Consider the following 24,811-nt stretch of genomic DNA (forward strand, 5'->3'; position numbering starts at 1 on the left):
CACACCATCCTGTCCTCTGACCGTGCCACTCAGAAAGGCACACTCAGCAAGCTTCCCACCTTCCTGTCCTTTTGACACACCCATTTGCAACAATTCCCCTACTGGGTTGATGCATCCAGAAATGAGCTTTCCAACTGCAAATTCTTTCTAGTGGGGTCTGACCCAGTTATGCTGTGGAATATCTTCCATCCTCTGTGGGCCTTGCCTTTTTGAGACACCCGGTGACCACACCATGGATGAGGAGGGAGAGAGGGAAACATCTGCCTTGCTGGGTACCTTTCCTCTTTTCCAAATGTATTTTTGAGACAGAACTTGAATGCGACCTTTATGGGAAACATGTTTTATTTTTGCCATTTAGCTGTGAAATCATCAGGATTCAGACATAACATAGTGTAATTATTCTGCAAACACCCAGTGGACAGCTCCTGTGTCACCCATAGCACCCGAGGGTGGGCAAACTGGCTCATTTTGGCTCTTCCAAGAAGTGAATCCAACTGGTGACAGGGGACTCAGAGGCAACTTCTCTTCTCCTTTCCCACAGGGAGACATCTCCTGCTTCATTTTCCAGGGCAATGTAGGCTGAGCACATCCCAAAGTGCTCAGATAAGCTGCTCGGTGGCCACAGGCTTACCAGGGCCTGGGCCAGCCAAGGACCGAACCCAGGCTGTTGGAAGACAGCTTGGACTCCGTTTCACACAGGGCCAGTTTAGATGTATCACAACCACAGTGGGCAGAACAGCCTCTTAGAATGAGAGATTCTTGAGTGATCACTGGGAGCTTGTCCTAGAGAAAGACATGGAGGCCAAGGGTGAGTAAAGAAACTTCTTCCTTTGAGTGACCACAGAAGAGGGGCCCCATTCCAAAGATGCTGTTCTGGATCATTCCACAGTAGAGGAAGCACTGGCACTTCCTGCTGGCAAGGCTGACAGACCCCAACATGCCCATGGCCCCTTAATGGATGTTCCTACTCCATTCTTCAAAATTGCTTAAAGGGCACCCCCGCACCTGTCCTGCCCCAAGCTTGAGTTCATATCATAGCCCATTTTAGCACCTTGAGCGCTGGCGCTGGAGTGGAGGGAAACTTGGGGAAGAGATGTTCCTCCCATCTCCAGGCAGGTTGGAAGGGCTGAGGCTGGGGGCTGCTATGGTAACAACAGCCCTGAACTCTGTCCCATGCAAGCTCCAGATGGTTGGCTTTGGACTTCTTCAGGAGAGTGGTTTTTCTCAAGTGCAGGGGGTTTGGATTAAAGTGACATTCGTGCATAGACACGTTTTCTACAATGATCAGTCAGCTGCCCTACCCAGGGGGTAAAGAGGCCTCAACTCTTCTTCCCTGCCTCCCTCCTTCTCTCTTGTCTCACAGACTACTTGCTAGTTTGCCTATTTTTTTTTCATAAAAATTCAGTCCAAGATACATAATTTAAAAATTCAAAGAGTGCTACAAGGCACGAAGGAAAATAGCAGCTTCTTGTCCCATTTCTATCCAAATTCCCCTCCCTAAACTCTTTCTTCTGATGTTTACCTCCGTATTTCTAGGTAATATGCCTATGCAGTTAATTCTTGATTTGTCAATTTTAAATGCCTATTGACTTCTTATGATGGAAGATGGGGCGAGGTTGCTTCTAGCCCCCTTTCATGTCTACAACTTCCCTCCTTCCATCCTTCTAATATATTTATGTCACATTTTTGTTAAATCAATATTCCATTTTTATTTTATTACAATTATATATGTACTGTTCACTGCTGAATGAAAAAATACTCTAGGATCACATTTTCTTTCTTCTGTAACTCTTTATTCTTCTAGGAGTTAATAACTACCTCATTTTTTTGTCTGCTTAGTTTAAGTCGTTATCCTAATTCTTCCAAAGCTCTCCAGCAGAATTTCAAAATCCCTCTGAACATTATTTTTTCTATAATTAAGCAATCTGATCAACGATTGCTCCCATTTTCCCCAAAGGCTGCCCTCCAGCTTCCCTTGGGATGGCTCACTCTCTTGTTCTGCTGCACAGCGCTGGTCCTTGGACTTCCCTGCCTCTGTCTAGTGTTGGATCTTCTGTTACCTGGATTCCAACTCTTCCTTCTCCTTGGTTTATTCCCTTGGAGTGTACATGTCGGTTTCCCATTGGATACATTTTTCTTCCAAAGCCAGCTCCAGAAGGCTGGACACCCTGGCATCTCAAGGTGCCTGGTAACCACCAGGTGTATGCTTGCCAATGGTGTTGAGCGTTTTCACATCACCAGAGGCACATCCAGACTCACAACTCTCAACTCACAAGTATAGGAGAGTTTAACTTAAACTCAGACAGTTCCATCTGCCCTGGGGTGTCAGTCTTCAACCCAGCATCTAGCCAGATCTCTCAAAAAGAATTTCTTTTGAAGAACAGAATGAGATGGGAGAGATGGATTTACTAGGCTAGAAGCAGACTCATCCTGCAGAAAATGGTTGTTGGTCATCAGTAAGACCAGGGCCACTATTGTCATATTTCACCTAAATCCTGCAGACTAGGAGAAGGTGTCCCTTTCCTCAAGAAACTGTATTTTTATACAGTGAGAAATTGTTATAAATACCAATTTTGTTAGAATAAGGCATTTTACTGGCATATTGACAGTAGATCAACACGGATGTAGACGACATTAACTAGACAAACTCTCAGCAGGGTGTGATTTTCTGTGTATTAAACCTCTAGACTGTGAAATCAATTAAAATCAATACAGCCTCAAGTGTCCAAGAAGCACAGAGCAATGAACTAAGTATTAGCATTCTTTCAAGTATGAACTTCATATTTTAACATATTTTAATATAGGTATTGCCTGCAATGTGACAACAAGGCATAAACTTCGTTTAAAAGAAATATTTTTGATGGGAAGAGAGGAGGAGGAGTTCAGCCCAGTTGCATATACCTATAACCCAATCTGCTAGGTCAGAGGAGAGCAGATGGGTTGAAGATGAGAACAGAAGTATTCTCACAACGAAAGTATACCTCGACTTGCCCAGTGAGTCCAAGGGCAGATAAAAGACGTCTTGGACACAGTTTGTAGGGAGTGACCTGGAAAAAATGTAGACTGGTGATGGAGCTCCAAAAACCCTCATCTCTGGGAGAAGCTCGCTTAACTCAGGACAAAGCCTTTGCTTGCTCCAGTGACACTTTGTAACAGAGAGGATCAAGTGAGCAAGGAGAGGGACTCTCTGGATTGAATCCTGGCTAACAATAAAAGTCTCTTTGCTGACCTCCGAGTGTTGGAACTCCTAGAAGAAAGAAACTTTGTAATAGCAAAATAAGGGAATATTGGATAGAGTTGAAGTGACCAGGACACTTTCAACTTTTTCAAAAAAGTGAGGGAAATTTTCAAATTTTTCAAAAAAGTGAGGGAAAAATAGGCCTTCATAAGATAATATGGGTCATGATGTGTTAGAGATAATAACAAGATAATATTAACTATCTGCCTCTCAGTACACCAAAGGGGAATAAAATAGACAATAGCTAAAAAAGCAGGAAGACTAGGGTGTAAACTAATAGTAACAAATGTTGGGATGAGAACAAAACAAAGGAAGGTATGAACCTGAAAGAACAATTTCTTTCAGTTATTTGGGAGAAAGTTACCAACTAGTTTCTCTTTGATAGGTGTTTCGCTTTGTGCTAAGGAAATAGCAACAAACAAGACATACCCAGGCTGATCGTCTAGCAGGGAATACTGACATCAAGCAAGTAATGAAAAATGTGTTAACTCAGCTAGCTACCAATAGAAGTGAACTTCCTCAACCTGGCAAATGGTATCTATAAAAAACGCACAGTGATCATCATATTTAATAGCAAAGAACTGGGTGTTTTCTCCCAAGATTAGGAACACAAGGTTGTCTGCTTTGTTCACTTCTATTTGGCATTGTATTAGAGGTTCTAGCCAGGACAATTAGGCAAGAAAAAGAAATAAAAAGCTCTATATTGGAGTGGAAAAATAAAACTATCTTTACTTGCAGATTACATGATTTTTGAATATATAAAGTTCTAAGGAAGTTCTTTAAAAATATTGGAACTAATAAACAAGTTTAGCAAGGTTGCAGGATGTAAGATCAATATAAAATCATTTTTATTGCTGTACACTTGCAATGAAAATCTGAAAATAATATTAACAATTTTATTTAAAATTGCATCCCAAACTACAATAGTTAGGAATAAATTTAACAAGGAAAGTGTAAGACTTCTACACTGAAAACTGTAAATCATTGCTCAAAAAAATTAAAGAAGATCTATAAAAATGAAGAGACACATGGAACAAAAGATTTTATATTGTGAAGATGGCAATATTCCCCAGATTGACCTTCAGATTTAATGTACTCTCTATCAAAATCCCAGAAACTGATACGTTGATTCTAAAATTTATATGTAAATGCAAGGAACCCAGAATAGCCAAAATAGTCTTGAAAAGTAAAATAAAGTTGGAAAACTCACACTTCCTGATTTCAGAATTTACGATAAAATTGTAGCAATCAACACAGTGTGATACTGGCATAAGATACACATATAAATCAATGGAACAGAAAGGAAAGTTCATAAATAAATTCTTATATTCAACTGATTTTTGAAAAGGGTTCCAAGACAAAGAAACAGGAGAATGAATAGTTTTTTTTCAGCAACTGGTGCTGGGACAAATGAATGAATGCAAAAGAATGAAATTAGAACCCTATTTCACACCACATAAAAAATGACCTCAAAATGGATTAAAGACCTAAATGTAAGAGCTAAACTATAAAACTTTTTGAAGAAAAACCAGAATAAATAGTTTGACCTTGGGTTGGGCAATGATTTCTCAGCTATACCACCACAAATATGTGACAAAAGAAAACAATAGATAAATTAGACTCCATCAAAATTAAAGACTCACATGCTACAGACGATAGTATCAAAAAACTGCAAAGACAACCTGCAGAAGGGGAGAAAACCTTTGCAAATCACGTATATAAGGAATTCGTGTCTACAATATACAAAGAACATCTACAACTCCTCAGTAGTAAAAATATAAATAACGCAGCTTAAAAATAGACAAAGAACTAAATGAACATTTCTCCAAAGATCTATAAATAATCCATAAGCACTGAAAAGATGCTCAAAATCATTAGTCATCATGAAAATGCAAATCAAAACCACAGTGAGATATCACTTCACACTGTCTAGGATTGCTATAAAAGACAATGACAAGGGTTGCTGAGGATGTGGAGAAACTGGAATTCTCATTTGCAGCTAGATGGTGGGAATGTAAAATGGTGTAGCTGCTTTGGAGAACAGTTTGGTGGTTCCTCAAAAAGTTACAAATAGAATTTCCATATGATCCAGCAGTTCCACTCATAACTACACACCCAATTGAAATAAAAACATATGTCCCCCCAAAAACCTGTGCACAAACATTCATAGCAGGATTATTAATAATAGGCAAAACTAGAAACAACCCACATGTCTATCAACTGAGGAATAGATGAAAAAATGGGGTATAGCCACAATGAAATATTATTTAGCACTTAAAAGGAATGAAGTACTGATACATGCTACAACATGGATGAATCCTGACAACATTATGCTAAGTGAAAGAAGCCAGTCATAGAGGACCACATGTTGTGTGAATCACTCATATGAAATGTCCAGAAAATAGGTAAACTTACAGATTCGGAAGATAGATCAGTGGTTGCCTCCGACTAGAGGGTTGGACACAATTGGGAAGCAACTGCTGTGGGCATGCTAGATGGGCATGGGGTTTCTTTTTTGTGGTGATAAAAATGTTCTAACAATCATATTGTGGTGATTGTCACACAACTCTGACTATGCTAAAAACCATTGAACTCTATACTTTAAATGAGCAAACTGTACAATGTGTGAATTATATCTGAATACATTTCTTTAAAAGAAGGAATGGGTTACAACCAAGTGTGTTGAATGTTATGACTGGGGAGGGGTGATGTGTGAGTGAATCATATTGGAACCCATAACATGGGAAACAACTGGGCTAAGGCATAAAGGATCAGGAGTTTGGTGACTGATAGCCAAGACAGAGCAGACAGTAAGGCCAAAGGCCTGAGGCTGGTAAAAGCATGGAAAATAGAAGGAAGTAAAGGTGTGATGGTGTAGTGGGAGTAGAGAGCAGGAAAAAGAGGCACGAGTTGTGGTTAGATGGTGGGCAGGGGCCAGAGGAGGCAGGCTCTTGTGGTCCATGTTAATGATGGCAGATTTTTCCTTTGAGCAATGGGAGGACATTGAAGGGTTTTTAAGCCTGGAGAATGTAATGATTGGATTTGAATTTTTAAAAGTGTAGTCCGGCTGCAGGAAATTGATTTGAGGGATATGAGTGGATATAGGAAAACCAGATAGGGAGGCCATGCCAAAGTCAGGGAGAAAGATGATGTCTAAGAAATCTCAACTGAAGCAGTTAGCAGGGAGAGTAGGAAGTGAGAATGTGTAGACGATGAGCTCTTCTGTGAAATTTGGTTGTAATGAGAGGAAAGAGGTGGAGTTCAGCTGGAAGAGGTAGGAGATAAAGAAATTTAAAAGATACACATTTTTAAATGGGAGTTAAATGACTCCAGAAGATAAAGACAGGTTTAGTATTCAGAAGACAGAAGAGAGAGAGAATTCATTCAATCAGGCCCTTGAGAAGGTGAAGGGTAATGAGAAACAGAATGTCCTTAAAGGGATGTGCCCTTTAACTTAACAGGAAGAAGGAGGGAAATAGTTACAGAGGAAGGTGGATTTGTAGATTTGGAGGCAGAATTTCTTCACCCTCCTGCCTCCAATTCTCTAAAGCAAACCACAAGCCAAGAGTGAGGGGATGTGCTTTAATGATGTGATGCCAGAGGGTGGTGATCAATGAGGAAGCTAGGGAAGCACTCCTGGGGGTGATGCTAGGCATTAATGAAAGAAAATGAAGTAAACACAACAATGCCTCTAATATTATACTTCCTTCTGACACATTTTTTAAAAATAGGAAGGGTGGAAAGATTAGTTAAGAGAGAACTGGGACCCTGTACAGGAGAAAAGATAATAAGAGAGAATCCAGTTGTTTTGAAAGTTTAAGCCTTTAGGCCCTGTATATCAAATTAGCTTAAATATACAATTGACAAATCACTTTTGATATTAGAAATCATGCAGATTGGAACAGGCACAATAAAACTGAAAATAATCAAATGTTCTGTTTTTAAAAAGGAGTGAAAGGATAACTCAGGGAAATATGGTTGGGTCAAATTAACTATGATCTCTGCAGTATTAATTTGCGATCATTAGAAAGCATCAAATGTTCATCAGGAAATATTTATGCTAAAACATTATTTATGGAGACAGTGTCTGTCTCTTGACTTCAAGGTACATGAATGGGAGATTAAATACTGTTTACAAAAACAATCGAGTTTTAGGTGATATTATCACAGGTCGGCTGCGTGGAGAACTGTATACTTCAAAGGTACATTGGCACATAGAGAATGGTCACCAGGAGGTCTGGATGAAAACCAACAGGAATAATTAAAGAAGATGGGGTTTGGGGCAAAACAGCAAAGGTATCCTCCTTTGTGGGTTGTGCATGTCCAGTATTTTTTTCTACAGTGGTCCAGAGAGTAGAGCCAGCAGCATGAGTAGAAAGTTTCAGGGAAGTAGATGATTGCCTCTAGCTAAGGAATACTTAAAACTTGGAGATGTCCAACAACGGGAACTACAACATCTTGAGCTGGCCAGTCCTAAAGGATTCTAGAGGACTGATGGGGCTTCTGCTACAGCAGGGTTGGGGTGTGGACTATATAACTCTAGGGTCTGTTCCATGAAAAAGAATGTAGAGGAAATGACATGAGTGTTAATTCTTCAGCACACTCATGCTAGAGGGATAAACACTGATGCCTACAGATATTCATCATCTGTCTAAAGCTGCACTGTGAGACAACGGTACAGCTGGGGCTAGAGCCCGCTCTTCTCTCCCCCAGGCCTGACCATTTCTACCATTTCTGTTACTCTACACCGTTCAATTTCCACCATTTCTCTTGCCTTTCCTGTGATGAGAGATCACTTTTTTCCTTTGGAACTTCAGTAAAGAATTCTAAACCCTCATTCATGCCTTTCAAGCCACGCCTTTCCATAAAGGTCCATTGGTCTACATTGTCTGCATGAAATCTGCAGCATTGGCCTTGAAACTCAAGGGCCTTGAGCAGCTAAGCCTTGGTTCACTTCGGTAAGGGTCTGTCATCCCTGGGGAGGCTGTCCCAAGGAAAGAGTCTTATATGCAGTTCCTGGAGGAGAAGGGGGACTCATGCTTCCAGGAGGGAAAGACTCCAAAGCTACCATGTCTTACCTGAGCCGTGGGGTCTGCTTTCCTCTTTGCTTCAGTTGTACATGACCAGGTTCATCCACTGAAAAATAAGCATCATCATTACAACAATTCTTTACACTTGTTAGCTTAATACAGACCAGGGCAAATGCCATCCGCCTCCCTTGAAAGACCTCAGTCCAGTCTCATCACCCCTTGCAGCTAATTCCAACCCAAGCTGGGTACAAGGTGGGGTTGTCTCACAGCACATCTTCTGCTACTCCCTGAATAACCAGGCAGTGAGACGTATATCTTAGGTCTACCAGTTGGCTGGTCAGGAGCCTCTAAAACTCAATGGGAGTAAGTTTAATGTACGGTGAGCTCAGCGGGCTGTCCTTCTGTTCCCTCCTGGATTTATGACTCCCACATAATCCTCTGCTTTATTAAGCTATTGGAAAAAAAATAAAATCTGTCTGCCAAGATCCTAAAGCAGCCTGGCGGCCAGCAATATATAAGGCAGTAATTGGAGGTTGAGGGGACAGCTTGGCTGGCCTTTGACAGACCGTTCAATATCCTCAGGGAAAAAAATGCCCCCTGGAATCAAGTCAGGGGAGGCAGCCTAGGACCGTGCCTGCCCCAGGGAGGGGAAGGTACCTCACCTCTGCTTCTGTCAGGTAGAGTCCTTTTCCATCCTTAGAGAGGTTGCGGAAAGTCTCTAGGAAAAGAAGGGAAGGTTTTGACTGACTGAGGAGGGAGGAATCCAGGCAGTTCAGGGGAGGCAGGCCTGGGCCCATAAGAAGCACAGGAGGTGATTCTGTAAAGCAACCCCTCCTGCTGCATGGGGTGTGCCTGTCACCTGTCCTCTTCTCTGTCCAGCCAAGCTCTGCACAGGGTGAGTGACTCAGGGCTCGCCACCTCAGAGGGACTCTGTGCCTGCTCTTCCCACTCGCCTCTCCCTCTCCCAGCTTCCTTGCACTCCCTGCCCCTGCATCCATCCACACTAGGCTGTGGGGGTGTGAGAGCTTGTTATTCTTTCAGTGATACAATCTGGGGACCTCCCTTGTGCAACCAACTGAGAACTGTGTGTGGGTTGAACCTCGGGCTTCTTTTTTACCCTCCCAGAGGCTTAGTCCCTCAATCTTTTCTGCCCAGCTCACAGCTGCAGGCTTTGTAGCGGTGCCTCACGGCAGGGTGGTGAGAGGATTATGAGTGGGGAGGGGTCTGGCCTCTCTCCCGCAATCACAGCCGCCCCACTCTGGCCCGGGTTTTCACACTAGATTTCATTAAAACCAAAGGGTCACGCTGCTAAAAGGTGTGGAAACTTCGGCCTGCAGTTGGATTTCTGAAGCCTGGGGAGGGACCTCCTATACCCACTTATTCACTTGTGTGTGAAATTCCTTCAGCAAGGACCAAAATCCTTCATTACATAACTGAAGAGCAGGTTTCAATGATAAACACAACCTGGAGAGGGGGACAGCATGATTTCAGTTAACCTTGTTCCTGAGAGGGGCTGGGCAGGGTGATGAGGAAAAGAGACCCGGGATGGGGAACTACAGGGGAGAGGGGGGTGCAGAGGGAGCTGGTCATGCCATCTGCAGCCTTGGTTGGTGCCTCATGCAGGCTGCCAGCCCACCCTGCTGCTGAGGCCTCAGGCAGGCCTGGGGTGGGGTAAGGGGTGGCTGGTCCTCTCCTGTGTTCTCCGGTCACTGCCAAGGTCTCTGGGATGCCCCTCAATGACACTTACTTGCCATGGCTTCAAGCCGCATCAGGAAGCAGACCAGGCTGGGGAAGCTGACCCTGCCGACGCTGTCGCTGTACCTGAGGGTCACCAGACGCAGCAGCTCACGACTGACAAAGATCCCTCTGAGGAAGTCTGGGGCCACAGGTGAGCGAGTGAGTGAGAGGAGGCTAGGGCTGGGGGGTTTCCTCTGCTTCTTAGGGTCTGAGAGACCTGTTCAGAGGTCCCGGCAACCTCCCACCAACTCCTCCTCCCACTCAGCCCCCTCCCTTCAGTGTCTTCTCTTTCTCGTTGGTTACTGGGCCCCAGGAACCTAGTTCTGGAGTCTGGTCAGAGACCAGGTGAAGATACTGAAGACACTGCTCTGGGGACACATCAGTCTTCGCAATCATCTGATCATTCCCACGTAATGGGAGAGCTGCTGGGACACCTGGGGGTTGCTTCTAGCCCTGCCTGTCAAACTTCTCTCTGCTGATGACCTCGACAACCTTCCCCCGACCCATGACTGTAGGTAGGTTGTTTATGGATGCCGCTAGTGTAGGTGGGAGTGGCCCCTGGCATAAGGAGATGCAGTCCTAATTCCATCCAGGGAAAAGACTGACCCTTGGCGGGACAGCAGAACGCAGAAGGTGGCCTCAGGCAGGCAGGAGCTCAGTGCCTTGTCATCCTGTGCTTCTAGTTATAAGCTCCAGGAGGCACCAACTTCACAGGGCCAAGTACATACTGGCGCACAGTCAGGCTTTGCAAGATTTAGAGAGCCAGTAGAACCCTGCAAACCAAACCATCCATCATGGGGACAAGCCTGGTGGCCCGTGAGCCTCTGGCAGCCAGAGACACACATGCTTTCTCTGGCAGAGTTAATAAAACATGAACTTGAATGCCTTTAGATAAGCCAGGTCCTTTCCTGCTTGCCACGTTCTCAGTCACCTGTTTTCTGACTGTGCGCTCCATTGCCCCTTTCACTTACCTGCCTGGCTGCTGAAGGCTTATTGAGTTGAATTCGAACAATTTTCTACTTTTTTCTCTTTTATTATTCTGGAGTCATGAGTGAGGTCTTTTTAAAAGATTTCATCTTTAATGGATTCTTAAAGTGTGGTCCCCAGACCAGGGGCATGAGCATCCCCTGGGAGTTTGTTAGAAATGCAAATTTCTGAGCCCCACCCAGACCTCCTGATCAGAGGTGCAGCAATCCGGGCTTTAACAAGCCCTGAAGGGGATTCGGAGGCAGCTCGGATTTGAGAGTCCCAGCTCTACGTTATGAAGCATTAAGGGGAGGATCCGGGCTACAGCTGGGGGCAGCAGCCTGATCTTTCTGCCCTGTCTCCAGGCCAGGAGCCATGGGAGGGAGGGAGGATGATGGAGACCCTCCTTCCGGTGTTAACCCGGGAAAATGTGATTTTACATTTTATTAAAGGAAGGTGACCATTTCCTTGTGCAACTTTTTTTGTGATCCATTTTCCCCATCGGGACGGTGGAGGTAATGATTCCTGCCCTTCCCAGTTCACAGGGTAGTCCAGACAGTCAAATGAGATGACGCTAACAGAAGTGCTTCGTGAACCATGAAGCACTTACGCACTCTAAGGTATTATTATCATTATCCCAGGGCTGAAAGCCTTTGCCTACTTGAAGCAGACAGAAGCCATTTGATTTAATTTAGCCCCAAACTCTATGTGAAGAGAGAGCGTTCATCAGCCAGCCTGTGGGTATTTAACCCTGATGGCCCAGATACTGAGCTGGAAGCGCGTCTTCCAGGCGAGCTCGATTCCTGGTAGGGTATCAATCGCGCGGCAGCTATTTTCTCACAATTAGAGCTGTGCGGGGGAGGAAAGGCATCTGGGAAAATTGACTGGCAGGTAAGAACTCGGACAGGGGCAACTATGTCTGAGTCTGCAGCCCTGGAGGCCCCCCAGGGTCAGCGTGAACTGGGGAGGACACCAGATCTGCAGTGCTCCTCTCTGATTGCCTGGCATTGCTGTTCCAGGTTTGCCACTAGGGGTGTGGGCATCACACCCACCCCCGGACCCCGGACACCACAGCTCCAAAGTCCCCATTGTACCTGTATTCTCTATGGCCTTCCACAAGTCCGAGCTCAGGAGGACTCCAGGGCTTGTCTGAACCTTCTGGAAAACATGCTAATAGGGGAAGAGAAGCAAGAAGTCTGTGAAGATGGGGAAGGTCCTGGATGCTCCTTTTCCATCCTGGGAAGTTGCTTCCCTAAACCTCAGAGGAAGGCACGGTCACAGCACTGAGGACTGGGAGGACAGAGTGGCCACACCTGGTGAACTGACCATCCTGGCTGCCTGCTGAGGGGCTGTGGCCGCTTCTCCTCACCCATGCTCCTTCCTCTTCTGTGCCCCCAGGCTGAGCCCTGACACATAAGGCAGTTTTCTGCTTTTGAGGGGAACATAGGGCTCTCTAGAGAGTTTGCGTAGCGTAGTGGTTAAGAGGAGCTCAGGCTTTACAACCAAACTGCTAGGGTTTAAATCGTGGATTATTTACCAGCTGTTTTACCTTTAGCCATAACTTAATCTTCCTAGGCCTCAGTTTCCTCATCTGTAGCATAGGGTTAATTACAGTGCCTACCTCATAGGTTCGTGGCAGGGAGTAAATGACTAAATATTTATAAAGTGCTTGGGGGAGTGCTTTGCACATGAGTGAATGCTCTATAGAAAATCTTGAAAGCAGGTTGGAATTGCATCCTGGAGCCCAGCACGGGGGCAGAAGGCGGCACCCGGAACATATCACTTTTGTATGAGGCGGCTCTTGCACCTACCCAGGCCTTTTCTGCTTCTACTCAATTCTCCCTATAATCCTGGTCAACATCGTACTTCACAGATGAGGACACTGATGCTGAGGCAGGGAACGTTTTGCTTTGGATTAGGTGTGTAAGTGCTGCAGGACTGAACTCAGGACCCTAATTTGGGTCTATGCCTAGCTGTCCCCAGGAGCTACTCCAAAGCAAAGTGCCCACACACAGGCATGTGACTGAGGCAACCGTGGGAGACAACTACCTTTACAAAATAGTAGCTGGACAGCTTTTGGGGGACGTTATTCAGCTTTTGGTGAGTGCAAGGACAGACCTAGAATTATCTCAGGTATTCACTCGTTCATTTGGAATTCCTTCGGTCATTTATTCAGCATTTTGAACCCCTGCTGTGTTTTAGACACTATGGAGGTGCTGGGGAAAGATGGATATGAGGGAACCCTTGCCCTGGGGGACCCAGGGGAGTGGACATGCAGGCCGTCGCAGTGCCCTGCAATGAAATGAGAAACCAAGTGGCCCCTAGTTGGGGATCTGGGGATATATAATGAAGTAGCCACACAGGAATGCTTTTTTTCCAGCCTTTAAACATGTTAGGAAAATATTTAGTGACATGGTTAGACATTTGATGTGTTTATGGGCATTTATTAGTTTTTAAAAACAGATTATATTTCTATTTGGCATGTGTGGGTATACATATTACAAAAAAAATTCTGAAGTATGTTCACTAGGTGTTAATAGTTTCCCTTTGGTTGGCAAGATCATGTTTTCTAAGTTTATTTTTGCCCATCTATATTTTCTGTTTTTCTACTCTGATAGGTATTGCTTTCCTAATAAGGAGATGTTATTTGTAAGTACAAGATGATAAGACAACACAGTGTGACTGGCCCTGACAGATGTGGGTTCAAGTGTTAGGGGCCAGAGGGGTCATGGGGGCCAGCAGAGTCCCCAGGGAAGGTTCTGCAGGGAAGGAGTGGTAGAGGTTGGACTCTCAGGGTAGGTGAGCACTGACCAGTCTGAGTGTGCAGGGAGGGGAGAGACGGGAGGGGCAGGGTGAAGGGGCACAGGTGTGACGTTTACAGGAAATAGTGAGTCTCCTTTAGACTTGTATTGGAGTCTACAGGAGAGAGTGGGATGAGTGGAAAGGGCTTCTCCTGGGCCCCAAATGGGGACCCACTTAGAGGGTCTTGTGTGCTACTCTGAGGGTTTAGACTTTGTCCTGGGAAAAATGGGGAGGCCACACAGGCCTCAGGCCACATCACTGTTTTCAACAAATCCTCTGGCAGATGGATTGGACGGGGATGAGATAAGCTAGCAGGTGTTGCAGTGGGTAGAGGGGCGGGGGTTGGGGGAGATGCTAGTGGGCAGCTTTAGCTTACAGGGAGAGCATTCTCCTTCCACCTCCAACGCATCCCTCATTCCTCCAACGCATCCCTCATTCCGCCACCTAGCTGGGCATTGCTTTTGCCTTCTAGAGTTGCACTACATCTCCCCAAACAACATGCGAGCTCTCCTTGAGGGCAGGAGTGAGATTTCCTCCTCTTTCATACCCCTGAACCCTGATGCAGGGTGAGACACCCAGTAAATCCTTGCTAACTGGACGGAATGAGCGTGCTAGTCACAGAGAATGTGCCCGTACCTGGCAGTGAACAAGGCGATTCCACAGTCGCGCATACTCCTCTTGGTCTAGCCGCCCATCCACTTTTAGCTAGGTACTGAGTTAAGCGTGAACCAGTCAGTGTACAAGGTGCAGAGGGGCTGCTGTCCTGCCAGTGAAGCCGGAGCAGGTCCATCCATCACTAGCAACACAGTTGGTTCATTGTCACCTAGATGTGGCCTCATGCCAGCTGGTCCATTGTCACCTAGATGTGGCTGCATGCCAGCTGGCTCCTGCTGCATCTAAAAGGGACCTGGCTTAGATTTGCTTCACAAAGAAAAATGGGCAATTGGAAGAAGGAACCCCTGAGGAAAAGAGGCCAATATCACTTGCATCTGAGGGAAGAGAGGGGTCTAGAACACAGCCTCCACCAGTTGGAGTGGAGGCTCTGGCTCTGGAAGTTGGGGAGGAGCACGAAGGGGTCATGGCAACCCCAGAAGCAGCAGCCACAGGCAAGCATGTAGAGCCCTGTGCGCATAAGTATAGAGGGAACGCATCCCGTGGGCATGTTAAAGCCAGCCCTGGCCGCGCTGTATGATGGGTTCAGTGATGACTAATGAAGGGAAAAGCATTAACTTCTGAGAACTGGAAGGGGAGCCAGCGAGTGAGTAGGAAGAAGGCTGAAAGAGACCTGTCTGCTTTGCAGGGGTCCAGCAAAGGTGACCTCCCCTAGGGTTACTCACCCTGGGCCGTGGGGCTATGAGGACCATTTGGATTCCTCTGTGGGAGATGGGTAGTGTCTCTGACAGATTCCAAAGTACAGCCAGCAGAGACAGGGCCTGATTTATGATTTCATCAAAAAACCCCTCTTGTTTTACAATGGCCGGCTTCACAGTCCCAATTGAGCCTTGTCAATGGTGCAGGAGAGGGACAGAGCGTCTCAGGAGACAGCTCACTGCCGAGTGAGGGGCTGGCAGGGCAGCATCTGGGGGTCTACACTCATGGAGTCAGCCTCTCCTGCCTGCCAAATGAGGGGTACACAGGAGAAGGATGGCTCACTGGGGAATGGAAATCAGGAGGAAGGGCAGGAACCTGGGGTTCAATTCTTGGTCCTACACTTGTAGCCACGGGCCTGGAGTGAATCCCTGAACTGCATCTGCCCAGCCTCTCCCGCTGCAAATGCAACATGGTAACAATGCTGGGGTGCAACTGCTGTGTAGACCAGGAAGTTTTCCATGTTTTGGTGGTAGTTATCTTGATTGAACTGGGGACTTGTTGAGTAAGAAATTTAAATAATGGAGACTCCTCCAGTGGGAAGGGAACAGGTGAAAGGGAAAATAGTTCCCAACGGTGCCATAAAGGGCAGTTTAGGATAAGGTTAGAGCATAGACTTTGGAGGCTGAAAGCTCCCACTTCAAATGTGGGCACGAGTCCTGACTAGCTGTGTGATCTGGGCAAATTACTTAACCTCTTTGAACTCCTGTTTCTCCCACTGTATGATGAGATGATACGTTTTGTATCAGAGGGGTTGCTTCAAGAATTATAAGGACACACACACACATACACCCCAGTACACTGATCGGCATATAGTAGGTGCTTAATAGATAGTAACTATTATCATTGTTGCTGTGGCACGTTAGTGAGTTAGTAGAGAATCCCCAGAAACTCAGGGACAGGAAAGAAGAGAAAATACTAAGAGTGAGAAAAGGGTTCCCTACTGTCCTAATTAGGACTCTGGGGAAGCCCACAGAGCAGAGGGGCACTCAGAGCATGGGAGGGATGACCGCAAAGGATACTTCCATCAGAGCCACCAAGCTGCGGCACTCATCTAAGGAGAACATGTCCCCTGGAGGTCCTGAGGAGAGAAGGACAGGAAGGACTGAAGTGTTGACAGTGGGGTGTGGGGCAGGGGTTGCCAGCAGGGAGGAGGGTGGGGCCAGCTTGCCCTTGGGCTGCTCGTACCTGTCAGAAGCTCCTGGTTGAGAAGGCTGTGAAGCTGGGTGGCATCAATGTCCAGCCTCTGAACCAAATAAGGAAGAAATGCAGGCATTATGTCAGTTCCAGGATCTCAGAGGCACATCTGCCTGCCCTGTAAAAACACTCAGATTTCCAAGCACTTAGTCCCCACAATGTACCCATCTTGCCCTCGTCATGAAGCCTTACCTGACGGCTCCCAGCCAGAGTAGTGACTCCCTCCCCTGCACATCTGTCGTGTTGGTCACTCCTGATGCTTGGCCCCTGGTGTAGGTGACCTTGCATTTCTCTCGTTATCCATTACTGGACTGAAAGCAGTTTAGTCCTTCCCACCATCCCTGGCATTTGGGAACCCCTCAGGGTAAGTATTGTTGAATGAATCAACTCAGACCTTCAGATGTGTTCTCCATCTGCTTCCAGGAAGAGACTTAGGAAAAAATAATGACTACCGTGTACATGTGTGTGTATGCACGTGTGTGATAATAGGAGTTAAAAATACCAGAAATGTGGGCTAAGAGAAACTGCTATCATTGAGCACATTACTTAGCATTAATTTTCCCAGCCACTGAAGCAAAAAGGGAGACATCATGGTTTTCTTTGGATTAAGAGCGGGAAGCAATTGAGGTTGGGGAGGGAGGAATTCTTCCTGGCCTCAACTTCTGGTACAGTTAACTGCATTTGATTTTATACTGGGGTCATCCAGCAGGTTGACAGGCAATGTCTTTGATGACAATTTCACAGAGACATGGAGCTGTTCTGTATGTGGCTGTTCCTCAAGTCCAGCCTGGGAAGGGTAGAGGGGATGCTATGTTGGTATTGCCCTGGGAAAGCATTTTCATGGGGAGCTGGTGCTGGAAAGATTTATCAGCAGGTGGCCCTGTGGAGTGGCACTGGTCAGGTAGAAGAGAGTGCCTCCTGGGGGTCTTCTGAGAATCAGCACCTTCCATCTCCCAGGATTGGCCTTACCACCTTGAACTGGAAGCACAAACAACCCCAGAGCCCATCCTGACAGGGTCCTCACCCAGAAGGATGACCCCTCAGGATGCTCCAGAGGAAAACATCCTGCCAGTGCCTGAAAATGGTCCTCAGGTCATTTCTCCCACATCTCACTTTGGGTTGGTGTTGGGTGCCCACTATCAACTAAGTTTCTCTTCCAGAGACTCAGGACACCTCGCTTTGAGCAGCAGTCAGCATGCTAATGAGGAGTTCCGATTTCCATGGAATCATCCACTATAAAGCAGCTTTGGCGCATGGACCATGTCTTTTTCCTCCGTATTCCCACGTGAGGACAGAGCCTGCCCCGGGTCCTGCACTCCATAACCAACCAAAAGAGTCTGAGGAGATGAGGGTAGGAATGGAGGTGAGGGATGCTTAAACAATCTCCTAAAAAATTGCATGTTTGCCTCGACCACCACAATGCAAGATGACCAAAAGCTATTCCTTGGGATTCCCAAAGCTTAGTGTGGGACTTGTAATGACTGGGTGCTCAGTAAATGCTGGCTACTTGGTGGATAGACCTAGCTCATCCCAGAGTCTAAGTGGATCCTTCCTTTCCCACAGGCAGACCCTGGGTTATAGAGCTGTCACTGCTACTACAGTGAATGAAGAACCAGTGGTAGCATCAAGTCATTGTATTAGTTTTTGTTTGTTTGTTTGTTTGTTTTGAGATGGAGTCTTGCTTTGTCGTCCAGGCTGCAGCACAATGGCACGATCTTGGCTCACTACAACCTCTGCCTCCTGGGTTGAGGCAATTCTCCTGTCTCAGCCTCCCGAGTAGCTGGGACTCCAGGCATGTGCTACCATGCCCAGCTAATGTTTGTGTTTTTAGTAGAGAGTTTCACCATGCTGGCCAGGCTGGTCTCAAATTCCTGACCTCCTGATCTGCCCGCTGTGGCCTCCCAAAGTGCTGGGATTACAGGCATGAGCCACCGCGCCTGACAACCATTGTATTAGTTTAAATCTAGTTAAAGTGATAGAAAAGGTCAGAAGAGAGGACACAGTGAGTGCATGGAGGAATATTTTGCTTTAAACTTTCTTTGGAGGACACAGACCCTAAGGACAGCTTGCAGGATTACAGAATACTGCCAGGTGGGTCCTGCTCAAGAGTGCCTGGCCGAGAAGTGAAAGGGGGCTCGAATCCAGTCTCTTTTCTACTTCCCAGCCATGTATCTGGCAGAGTGCCACACTGGGGTCTTATTCTAATTCCCACAAAAGCCCCCTATGGGCCACTAATCAGCCTCTATGAGGAGGGATTTGGCTGTTGTTTGGAAAAGTCCTGATTAGAAAATCTGTCCCATCTTCACATATGGCAGACATTTTTACTTTAGAGGTGCAGGTGTATGGGCCATGTATGAGAATTTGCCACCTGCCACTGAAGGAAGCTTGGTCTCAGGCATCCTAATTATGCCTGCTAACCACTTTGGGGGCTAACCTTCACTCAGGCATCTGCTCTGGGGGAGGTGATCTGCCTTCATTCAATAGAAATGATTGAGCACCTCCTTGGCCAAGGACAGTGATCAGTGTTGGGGACAAAGAATGCATATAATATCATCCCTGCCTTTGGGAGCTTGCAGACTGAGGACATCCATCTTGGCCGGCCTTGTCATGCAGTGAGTGAAGTGCCTCCTGAATCAGCCCAGATAGTGGACCTGGATCCTGGACTGGTACTGACTTCATGGAGGTCCGTGTTCCTGTGTTCAGCTGCTCTTTGCAACACAAGCCTCTCATTCCAGCCACATTCTCTTTTTTTCCCTAAGTTTTCCTACTTTGGCCCAGCTGCTTCTGGGTGACCACTGCCCCAGTGACCCTCTGAATGCAGAGGCAGGGCCTGCCCTGCTTCCTGTCCTTGGCCTCTTCCTGGTTCAAGGTGGCAAGGTAGAGACGCACATCGGTATCACTGTCCACTTTCCACACCAACACAATTATTAACGGTAAGAGGCCCATTGTGCAGAGCCCCTGGCAGCTATTTTATTCTGACAAGTCAAGGAGTTCTTTATAACAGTTTATTAAGCCATTAAGGAAATCCTGTGTGCACATAGGTGGCTTGGCAGCAAGGATGCTGTATGTGCTCTCTGAAGCTGGCTAGCTCCCGGGAGGAACGATGCCAGGTTGGTGGGAGGTGGCCGAGTAGAAGAAGGAAAGGTTTCAAGGGGTACTGCCAATTGCTTGTTTAAAGATTTAGAAGGCAATACACCTCACAACCCATAATTATCCCCTCCCTTTCTAAGCTCTACATTCCATGTTGATGTCACCCAGATGACACTGGGTGGGGCGCCGTGTCTCTACCGAGCTTGGCAGCCAGAGCAGTTCTGGAGATGATCCAGAAAGAAAGGCAGGTAAAATAATCTATCAAGTCACTTCTCCTGTCTGCATCCCAATAAGGGCCTGTAAGAGCTGTCCCTCCCTCAGGTCCCCTTTCTCTACTCCCACGTAAGGCCCCTGGGGTACCATACCTGCTGAGCATATCTGTTGAAAATGCTTTGTTGGAAGCCATGTTCTGAAGGGCTTCCCTGGATCAAAGGGAAAATAGCCAATGTTAGACTTCTGGGGAAGGAGGCCACACATCTGGTACAGCAAAGGCACAACAACCCCTGCCAAGATCTGAGAAAGAGGCTTTATTGGGCAGTTGGAAAAAGCCTTCTGGGGAATGAGAAAACTGAAGTTTGTGGAAGGAAGAGGACTGCATGGAGCCTGGCCTTGGATGTCTGGTCTTCTCTCCCTACCCCGCCCGCCCCTTTGAGCCATCATCAGCCTATCATGGTGTCTCTCTTTTCATTGGTTGGGGGCAGGGGAAGGCACAAAGAAGGAGACAGAAGCTCTTGGGGATGGGATGGGGCCAATGAGGCTTGTCAGCCAAACCTTGCTGCATACCTACCTCCATTCTGAGGTTGAAATGGCGGCTCAGGTGCCTAGAAAATCAGAGGACAGTGTGACAAGGATGACCAGCTCACCACTCAAAGGGGGCCTGCATATACAGGGCACCCAGCTGGCACTGGATATTGATGCCAAGTTCCTGAATAGGGTACCCTCAGCACCGCAGGACATGAAGTGAGCAGCTACAGCACTGTGGCCACAAGCCCAGCATTTTGGCTGGACATGGTCTGGTCTTCAACTGTTTAGTAAATGGCTCCTTCTACAACCAGATACTTCCAGCAACCCCCATTGTCAGGATGGCAGATAGGCTCTGCCTTAGGTTCCATCTCTGATTGGTGGTGTGATGGCGGCCTGCCATCCTGGACTTAGAAGGTCTCACCCACGCTCAGCTGCAAAGACTGCCATAATGATGGCAATGTCTGCCTTGGGCCCAAGAGGAGACAAGGGGCCCAGCGGGGTGAGCACTTGCTGGTCGCAGTCTTGAATGATCAAGTTGGCATGGAAGACCCTCCGTGATGGACTCTTTCTTTCAGGCCCATCTTTCACTGTCTCCCTGCTCTACCCCACATTTCAGGACATGTGACATGCTGGCGATATGCCACCTTCCTGTATAGATGCTGATGCTACTTACTCTCCAAGCAGCCCTGTGCACAGTCACTTCCCTGCCACCATTCATGCTTTTTTCTTCTACCCACCTTCCCATGGCCACCATTGCCTTCCCTTTTAAGCTATTAAATTATGTTTTTCTTCAAAGGCCAGCTCAAGTGCCATTTCTCTCAGTCCCTCTTGCCACTCAGTCCTCCAGTGCCACTTTGCATTTCCATCTGGCAATGGCCCCATCCTGTTTGTGGTCTGGTTCTTGATTCAGACTTTCTTGCTCCCCCTTTATGGTGAGCTGCTCTAGAGTGGGGCCAATGGCGTGTCCCCAGTGACATGCTGCACGAATACACAGAGCACAGCCCATAACGACACAATGCGTTTTTATAAAGTTAAATAGAATAAAACATTTAGAATCCCAGAGGGTTCTGTACCTGTCATTGTCTGGTGTTTTCAGGAAGATTCGGAGCAAGAACTCCACTGATTTTCTCCGCGTCTGTGCAACCACAACATAGTTCCCAGGGCTCAGACGGCAGGTCTCAGTGAAGTTGCGTTGGCCGAACGGGAAAGAAAACATGAGTGGAAATTTCTCCCGGTATCTCTGGAATTAGAAGAAATAAAATTATTGTGAAAAAGCCCCCTCTGTGCATGGACCCCAGGCACCAAGAAAGACCCACCACCTTCTAGACCCTCTCCATTTACCAAGATAATATTACAGGTTCTATAAATGGAGACGGTGCTCAGCTGAACTCTCAAAAAGCAGTAGCATTTAGACTGTCGTTTCATCTAGACCCTGGACACTACAATGGATGCAAAGAAATACTACACACAGTTTTATCTCATTGAGTCTAACGGCATCCTGAGTTTCTGAGTTTTCTCTCCCTGCTTATATAGAAAGAAAACCTCCATGGAAACTAGTGACATCATTTCAACACTGATTTTCTTCCGGGGCCCCTGAAGCCCCTTCTCTCCTGAATGTTTAGCAGAATGCTTTGGACTGCTATACTATTACAGAATTGAATTCTTTTCACTTCCTCTGTTTCATCTCTCCAGTGAAGCCCCGAGATTCCTTCTCATTGGAGAATAATGGGCCCTGATCATTTTCCTTTTATTTCAATATTTTCTTAGAGATAAAACAATAAATATAATGCAGTTCCTATTACCAGATGTCACATACATATTATGTAATAAAAACCCCTTACTAAACAAATTTTCCCCACTACAGTCAAGCACAGGGATTCCATTTCGAATGGTTATGCAGTAGGAAATGATTATTTATGAGCTAAGCCTTGCGGGGAAAATGGGAAAGGGGAAAGTTTCTTTTCAGGAGTAGGGACAGGGTTGGGCTCCAAGGTGAAACAGGAGATAGGCCACTGCCCTAGGGGTATGGCTGGGTGGCATCTCCAATGCAATTCTGCTGACATTAACAATAGCCTCACCAGGTTTGGGAGCCTGACTTGCTTGGGCCCTTATGGCAAAAGCCATGATGGAATCAGTTCTTCTCCAGAGGGTCAGCAGTGTCCCGTGGCTCTGGGTATGGGCGAGGGTGCATGCATGTGTGGGTGCAAGGGGAGGCAGTGGGCATGCAGAGGTGTGTGGGCAGTGTGCCTCCTGCAATTAGAAGGCAAGAGTCTCCCTACTTACCCATTATCTTGTCCTGCTCCCTCTGTTGGCCCCTCATAGCCCTGTCCAAGCTCCTGATCCTGATCCTTTGCTCAGTGGCAGTGAGAAGTGTGAGTGTGGGGGAACAATGTGGGGGTTCTTGGTCCATTGCTCAGAGTACCCAGCATCAACAAACCACAAACCCAAGACTGGTCATGCACAGACCCGACTCTGAGGTTGTAGGGATGGGTCCTGTGCTTTTTCCTGGATTAAGTGCCACTTTGTTCTCCAGCTCTGGGGCCTGAGATGCTGATGGCTCCTTGCACCTGAGTGCTTCTCTCAATGCCCATCCCAACCCTCCACTTCATAGCTGTGGTGTCAGGGACCAGAGTCAGATCCTGACCCCAGTTCTGTGGCTGGGCCACCACTGTCACAGGCAGGCTCCCCTGGAAGGCCTGGAGGTACTGTAATCACTCTTTGTTGTCTGTGGCCACATCCTGCTCCCCGCTTTTCATCTGTGGTCCCCAGGCAGATGCACCTCCCTCTTGGGGGGTCAGAGCTCTCAGCCATGGGCAGAGGGGTGGGTCTGAGTGCCTGTGAGGATAGGTATTCCAAACTCCACCTGTCCTTCTCCATCCTTCCTCATATGGGCAAGTTACCTTTCTCCAATCCTGAGCCAGATGATCTGTTTAGGAGGGTGGCAGTTTCTTGCAAGACGGGCTCAAGGATGTACCTTGAAGCCGCATTTGGAGAGCATGCATCCTGCTTATGGAGGATTTGGGGACTGACTACTTTAGGAGGCTGAAGATCTTTTCCAAGGTACCCCTTAGGGCTGCTCTCATCTTAAATAAAAAGGAACCAGCTTCATCAATCTTCTCTAACAGAGGCCATGGTCCTGAGGATGGTTTCACTTGAATGTTAACAAGAGAACAGCTCAAAGGGTCAAAGCTTCAAACCAGGACAGCTAAATATTCTCCTGCTTTGTGAACCTGTTTGGGGATTCTAGGCCTGTGTCTGATGTAAGACTTCGACTGAATTTGCAGCCATGGAACACGTGGAGGCCACGGGCATTGGAAGTGGCCTAACACTTCACTGGTGGACAGCAGCAGAGGCACAGGGCAAGGACGATGCTGAGCCATACCTGTGAACCAGCCTGTTGGAAACAGGGAGAAAGGCAGATTTAGGAACTCAGACCCAAACAAAAAGGCAAGCAGAACTGAACAGCCTGGCTCATTGGTTTCATCCCTGCATTCCTCCACCTTTTCTTCCTCTCTTTTAAAGAATTTATTTTATACCTATTTTATACCTATTATGCCTGCCATAAAGCATTTTTTTTTTTTTTTTGAGACAGAGTCTTGCTCTGTCACCCAGGCTGGAGTGTAGTGGCTCAATCTCTGCTCACTACAAGCTCTGCCTCCTGGGTTCAAACGATTCTCCTGCCTCAGCCTCCTGAGTAGCTGGGATTACAGGCACGTGCCACCACGCCTGGCTAATTTTTGTATTTTTAGTAGAGATGAGGTTTCACCATGTTGGCCAGGCTGGTCTCGAACTCCCAACCTTGTGATCCGCCTGCCTTGGTCTCCCAAAATGCTGGGATTACAGGCATGAACCACCACGCCCAGCTGCCACAAAGCCTGTTTTAAACACTGACATATCACTTTCTAATAAGATGCAGTAAAGACAAAACATGCCACAAAGCCTGTTTTAAACACTGACATATCATTTTCTAATAAGATGAAGTAAAGACAAAAGAAGTTTTTCTTATTAGAAACAAGATACACCATCACTTAGAGTCTTCAAACACTGTTGCACTCTAACTTTCATGATCCGACAAAGCATCCATGGACCAATCTGCAAACTAGTTTTAACAGAAACATAATAGCTGTAAGCAGACGTGACTTCCTAAATTTATTAGGTATAAATTTTACAAACGTTACTTATATCTGTGATAACATTGGAATTGGAGAATATTGCACCTTCTCCAAGTTGCATGGTGAGAACCACCAATAGTGTGGTAGAACTTATAGCCCTTTCCAAGGCCGTGGCTTTTACAGCCTGAAGATGTCAGCCCACACATCTCCCCACGTTTGTGGACTGATTTGGTGATCCACTAGGTGTCAAGATTTCCTCTGATAGCTTTATGGAATGGATCAATGGGGATAACCTCAAAAAATGTATAAGTGGAACATGTTCCTCTTCCTTGCGTGGCCTGCCTGTTCCTTGGCACACCTAGAGGTGAACTGGGATGACCGGTTACCCATTCTCTGTGTGAGGCTATAAGAAATGAAACCCACTCAGTTGCAGAGACAGCAAGAGGAAGGAAACTGAGGCAGAAAAGGAGGTGTCTGAGAGGAGGAGGTATTCTTTGGTCAGCCCAGCAAGGTGTGGTTACTCTTCA

General features: G+C 46.7%; 1 protein-coding gene across 1 annotated transcript in view; it reads right to left on the reverse strand.

Annotated features, from left to right (window-relative positions):
• Nucleotides 1-324: 324 nt before the first annotated feature.
• Nucleotides 325-24,811, reverse strand: part of CAPN13 (calpain 13) — an 86,972-nt gene continuing 62,485 nt past the window's right edge. Inside the window, exons 12-23 of the mRNA XM_010384427.2 lie at nt 23,555-23,566; nt 21,246-21,412; nt 20,216-20,249; nt 19,794-19,850; nt 16,330-16,387; nt 16,164-16,222; nt 14,410-14,478; nt 12,066-12,141; nt 10,016-10,144; nt 8,931-8,986; nt 8,317-8,374; nt 325-783 (exon numbers count right to left, since the gene is read on the reverse strand). Coding sequence (XP_010382729.2) covers nt 8,348-8,374; nt 8,931-8,986; nt 10,016-10,144; nt 12,066-12,141; nt 14,410-14,478; nt 16,164-16,222; nt 16,330-16,387; nt 19,794-19,850; nt 20,216-20,249; nt 21,246-21,412; nt 23,555-23,566 — 744 coding nt within the window. The 3' untranslated portion in view covers nt 325-783; nt 8,317-8,347. The remainder of the gene's footprint in view (nt 784-8,316; nt 8,375-8,930; nt 8,987-10,015; nt 10,145-12,065; nt 12,142-14,409; nt 14,479-16,163; nt 16,223-16,329; nt 16,388-19,793; nt 19,851-20,215; nt 20,250-21,245; nt 21,413-23,554; nt 23,567-24,811) is intronic.

This window comes from Rhinopithecus roxellana, chromosome 17 (assembly GCF_007565055.1).
Source record: "Rhinopithecus roxellana isolate Shanxi Qingling chromosome 17, ASM756505v1, whole genome shotgun sequence".
Taxonomy (NCBI): Eukaryota; Metazoa; Chordata; class Mammalia; order Primates; family Cercopithecidae; genus Rhinopithecus; species Rhinopithecus roxellana.